The sequence below is a fragment of the Neltuma alba genome, unplaced genomic scaffold, assembly GCF_004799145.2.
Source record: "Neltuma alba isolate B1F8T4 unplaced genomic scaffold, ASM479914v2 tig00010417_pilon, whole genome shotgun sequence".
Classification (NCBI taxonomy): domain Eukaryota; kingdom Viridiplantae; phylum Streptophyta; class Magnoliopsida; order Fabales; family Fabaceae; genus Neltuma; species Neltuma alba.
In genome coordinates this window covers 9,008-14,732 of record NW_021635319.1, presented here as the reverse complement: position 1 = coordinate 14,732, position 5,725 = coordinate 9,008, and the positions used below count along the sequence as shown (strand labels likewise).

The following is a 5,725-nucleotide window of genomic DNA, read 5'->3' as shown; positions in this document are numbered from 1 at the left end:
AGATTGATCAGGCTCTTGGCGCCTTGGTACAGTAATTGATACTCTCAATCACTCCCCTTTACTACCCGTAAGGTTACAACCCACTCTAGAGTCCACACTCTTGAGTTTCACACAAATCGTGATTAATGAAGAAGGGTACAGACTCTCTTACAGAGTGAATAAATGATAATCACTGAAGTTCGGTATATGGAAGAACAGAGTATTGAATATAACAGTAAATGATCGACAGACGGTAGCTTGTGTATTTAATCTGTTCATTTAATGCTTCTTCACGCCTTTTATAGTTGAGCTTCTAGCCGTTGAGAGTCCGGTTGCATGTTTTCCCAATTGCAATGGTTTTCGCCATTAATGCTTCTGACAAGGTAGGTTATAGGCTACTTGGATAACCGTTGGAGAGCCGTTGGGTTTTCCTTTGTAATATGCAATAATACATTGATTCAATAAGTTTTTCTTTGCAGAGTAAGATCAAGGGCAGAACCAAACAGACAATAAAATGAACATTCATAGTTTACGGGTAGAATCATTCAGTTGTTAAATGTGCTGTGTAATAATTGATCGTACTTGATCGAAGTAATGATCGATTACTGCTTGATCGATTAGTTTATCGATTATCTAGAGTAAGAGCTTTTGAAACAGATAACTAAGTTTATCGATCAAGTGATGGATCAATGATTTATTGATCAAGTGTTCGATAAAGGGGAATAGTGACATCATACTGCTATGCATAGAAAAAGAAGATTAAGGTCACTTTTGATTTTGAATCTCTTTAAATAGAGAATTAAGACAATCATGAAGGCTAAGGAAAGCTCGAATGAACTAGATGATAAATTTTGAGAAATATCGTGACTAGTTAAAGTTTAAATTGAAATCGCCTCTTGATCGAACAAGTGATCAAACACTTGTTGATCGATCAGGTCATCGATAAACAAAGTGTTATAGAACATATTTTAAAACAATAATTTTCAAACATATTATCAATAAATGGATGATGGATAACCTTATCGATAAACAATTAGCAAAAGTATATTCAGTGAAAACTCAAGCTATATAGGTGTATTGAATAATGAATGATCGATCAAGTGATCGACAAAGAGGTTTATTCTTGTAAAATCAAAGAACTGATTTATTGATCACGTTATGTGAAAAAGAAGGCAAACATGAAGCGCGGTGATCGATCATATTATTGATAATGTGATTATAGATCCTGTGATCGAAGAACCATGATTTAAACACGATGTGCTGATTATCGATAATGTGATCAATAATTTGCTGATCGATAAGCTACTGAAATAATTACCTACACACAGAGTTATGAAGTAATGTTCGATCATATTATCGATAAATGACTGATCGATAATGTGGTCAATAAATGATGACTAAAGCAAAACATAGAATGAGTAGAGTACATTACTATTTATCTGTCTTCTCATCGATAATTTGTTTATCGATCATGTGATCAATAATTTCCCTATCAGATTTGTATCTCGATGTTCGATCATTCCGATTATCGATCAAGTGATTGATAATTTATTCCAGACTTTCATACATAACTAAGTTAACAATGATCGATCAACACATTATCGAACAAGTTATCGATCAAAGTTTCTGCTAAGTTACTTGATTGTACAGAGATATTATCTATCAGCTTATCGATAAATCCTTGATCGATCAGATAATCAATCAACATATTGAAACACAAATTTCTTACTTTGTTATCATCAAAACCTTAATCCTAACATCCTCACAACAACTAGGTGTCTTTTTGGATTACTGCAAAACAAACAACATATTGGATGTTTTCAAATCGGGCAGAAATACATTGGAGAAGATTGGACTACAGCTTGAAGAAGCCACATGAGTTGATCTTCTCATGCTGAGCTATTCGTACCTTAAGGAAACAATCTACAAAGTAAATTGTATGGAGAGAATTTTGACCCACTTCTTGGCTGGTTTAAAAGAAAGAAACCCCCACTACTACAAAATGAAAAATACTCGACGGTTATTTTGGATCATATTGACGGTTAAAAACCGTCAACTATACTGGCGTCATATATTTCCACAGCAAATATTTGACGGTTATTAACCGTCAAATATTTAAATCATACTTGACGGTTACTAGAGAAAAACCGCCAATTATTTTGATTATACTTGACGGTTCCAAAAATCGTCAAGTATTCTGTAATACTTGACGGTTCCATAGAGTGACCATCAAGTATTATAAACATACTTGACGGTTATTTTTGAAAAACCGTCAAGTATTATTTAATACTTGATGGTTTTAAAAGTAATCGTCAAGTATGTTATAATACTTGACGGTTTTAACTAATAACCGTCAAGTATTATTGTTTTTTTTTTTAAAAATTCGTTCTCCTTTGCCAGCAACCCCCTGCAATTTTGAAACCGATAACAAACGCTCATTCAACAGAATCATGCAGGCCAGCATTCAAACCAATTCAACCATATACATATATGTTAATGAACGAAAATATTTACATTATCATATATATACATGAACCAATGAAAAAACCAACTGATATATTAAAATTCTGGCAAGTACAAAAAGGTGAACCAATTCCAAAATTAGCCAATTGCCAAAGTTGTGCAATGCCTAAAACTAACCAACAGCCAAAAATGAACCAAAACCAAAATTATATTGAAACCAAAGCTAGCTGTACGTACATACACTGTCTTAATGTACACTTCCCTATCTATGTTGTGCCCACTGACGGAATAAGGCCATCGCCAACTCCTCAACGATTTCTTCCATCTGAGCAGATGAATACACTGTGCAATATGTGTCGGCAAAGTACTGTATGCAACCACAAATTATGACTTAAGTTAGATAGAAATGTAAAGCTACAGTAAGTACAATAATTCTTAAATATATAAATTGAACCTTAACAAATGCATATTACCTACGTGGGAATTGAGTCAGCATTGTGCAGAATTATCTCCTTCATAAATTTCATCACGCAATATCCACAATGGGAGCTCTTGTTGGGCTGACGTGGGCACTGTAAAGAATGGAAAAGGAAATAATATTAGTCAATCATATAAATAAACCATATTTAGTAGAATAGTAAATCATGGTAGTGAATACCTTCACTTTCTTCCACGAGAAGGTATCGTCAAATTGGCCGTTTTTTACCGGGGGGCAGGGTAAGGCCTGATTTGTGCGGTATAGCCACAAAGCCCTGAGAAGACAATAAAATTGAATATTAATGATTGTCAAAAATTTGATTGAAGCAAGAAATTAAATTAAATTAAATAATAGAGATAAATTACTTGTTGAACAATGAAACCATAAATGGTCGATTGGTTGGATCCCCATGAAGAGAATCAAGATACCAAATCCTCGGCTTTGTGGGATTGACCACAATCAGCATCCAGTGTCCCCTAAGTATAAGAAAGACAATTAGAACTATTACAAATTATTTTGAAAATGAAAGAATTTAGGAAAGTTTACCCTGACAATAAGGCGCCAAAAACAAAGTCTGAGCCCCCGGTGTTGCCCTAGAAATGAAGATATCTAACAAGTCTCTGGATAAGTCTTTCTTCATATTAGGTCCGTGGCCAGCAAAAGTGTGGGGGCTGAATCTTGAACTTGTCATCAAGGCCACCAGGGGCTATGAAGTTCTTGAAAAGATATCTAAATCAACAAACGAAGATATCAATAGAATAAATGTTTAAATACTTAAGTATTTAGTTAAGGTTTTAACAAATACCTGATATAAAAGTTACAGGCATTTGTGCTGGCCATTCCATGCGTCAGAATCTCTTTCAATACTTCATTTGTGACATAATCTGACGAGGGTCGACCGTATACCTCTGGCTCAAACTCTAGGGGAATCATGAAATCCTCGCCATGTTCTAATCTGGCCCCAATTGCATATTCCTCAAGACATATTCGGAATCTTGATGATACCACTTGAACGGGCTCAGAGGGCTGCTTCTGTGGTGATGATAATGAGTGATCACCCAATAGGCTCTTCTTCCCCTTAGACTGACAAACAACTGTTAGTAATTAAAATAGAGTTTATTTTAAATCAGCTGAATGAAGTAGACCTATACATATATACCTTTGAAGGATGTCCTAATGTAAGAAGACGGCCAGGCCAAGCGACAAAGCTACCCACTGCTTGAGCCACTGTCTCTGCATCTGGGGTGGGAATCGGGAGGGCATAATTCGCATCAATAGTAGTGTTCAACTGCACCCTCACATGATCAGCAGGGAGAGGAACATTATGAATTATACTCTCCCCCGGTAAATTGAACATGCGGCCGTTGCAACAGTGTGATGTTTAGGGCTATCTGCCATACACTGAACGTCCGCTTCACCCTGATTTGTTTAACATAAGAGACAAGTTAGCTAGATATATAAATTATTGAATGTAATTATATAAACACAAGTATTATACCTCAGGTAGCAAGGAGAATGTGCAGCTGTCTTTGCCACTTGGGCTGAGATTCGGAGCCGGCTGTGGTGCTTGTATCTTGATCAACTGCTCGATTAGGAGCGCTTGCACTTTAACCTGCTCCTTTAACCAGCGTGTTTCTTCCTTCAGCTCCATGAACTCAGCAGAGGAAGGCGTGCACGATGAAGAGGGCTTTTGTCGGTACCCAAAGTAATCTCTCTTGGTGACTCCATAACCGACACCCCTAAGAAGACCAGGATGGTCAGGAGTCCCCAATGCCCTCCTCAATATATCCTGGTCATCTGCAGAATATGCCCCATGCGAAACTTCCTGGGACAAACTCTCCTGTGCAACAAACATTGATATAGTTATTCATACTTAAAGATATTTGACAATAACGTGAAGATTATTTAATTTAGAATAATACTCACCATCCTGTCCACGACCTCCTTAACGCGAGGAGGATTATAATTTGGCCATCTTTATTTTGCCTGGCCAGTGCCCACAGCATTTGACATGATACAGTGACATCTGATCCCTCCTGCTGAGTCACCTCTTGCTCAAGGCCCGCATAACCCAAGCGGCCCTTTCGGTAGGGATACTCATTCTTCTTTACTCTTTCCTTATTTTGGGAACTTAATTCCTGCAAAAACAAAGTAGATTCACAATTAAACAATATATAGATTAAACAAAATGGACTATTAATATCAAAAAGAGCGAGGATTATTACTTGAAATTGCCTATCACGACGTGACGTCACAAAAGCAGCCCAATCCTCTGGTTTGACCAAGTCCCGTATCAAGCTAGGAACCTGGGACTCGTCGGCTGTGGAAGGATCCTTCAAGTACTTGTGTGTGACAAAATATCAGAAAGAGCGTAGTGCCCTCCCAGCCTTCCCCTCCAAACCTCTTCCTGCTCTCATTTATATCAAATGCAGACTGCAAAACATATAAAACAACACATTAGTGTCACGCAGCTTGTAAGAAAACGAAATTTGAGTTATAATATATTACCGATACATATGTCCAAATAGTGTCTCGCACTGAACGATCAACCCTCCTCCAATGCTGCGCTGTAATGGGCACGGTGCTTCGTGCCACTGCCCCAATATAGCTGATAAATTTATTTGACCGTACAGCTTGTCCTTTCTTATTCCACTGTATGGCAGATTTCTTTCCTTTTGTTCGAGCTTTCACGACCTCTTGCATGACACAAAGGCCCCTCTGTATGCGTGCTGCCTCCTCTTGCAACTGTCTCTCCTGCTCAGAGACATCTCTTGGCTGAGATGGGTTATCAATGCTAGATTCGGT

The 5,725-nt window shown here is 37.5% G+C and overlaps 1 protein-coding gene across 1 annotated transcript; it reads right to left on the bottom strand.

Annotated features, from left to right (window-relative positions):
* Positions 1 to 3,561: 3,561 nt before the first annotated feature.
* LOC114756495 (uncharacterized) lies at positions 3,562 to 4,933 on the bottom strand. Its single transcript, XM_028945445.1, has 5 exons — positions 4,907 to 4,933; positions 4,419 to 4,760; positions 4,080 to 4,208; positions 3,726 to 4,003; positions 3,562 to 3,649 (listed from the first exon to the last, which is right to left on the bottom strand). The coding sequence occupies exons 1-5, from the start codon at positions 4,931 to 4,933 to the stop codon at positions 3,562 to 3,564; spliced, it is 864 nt and encodes a 287-aa protein (XP_028801278.1).
* Positions 4,934 to 5,725: the final 792 nt, after the last annotated feature.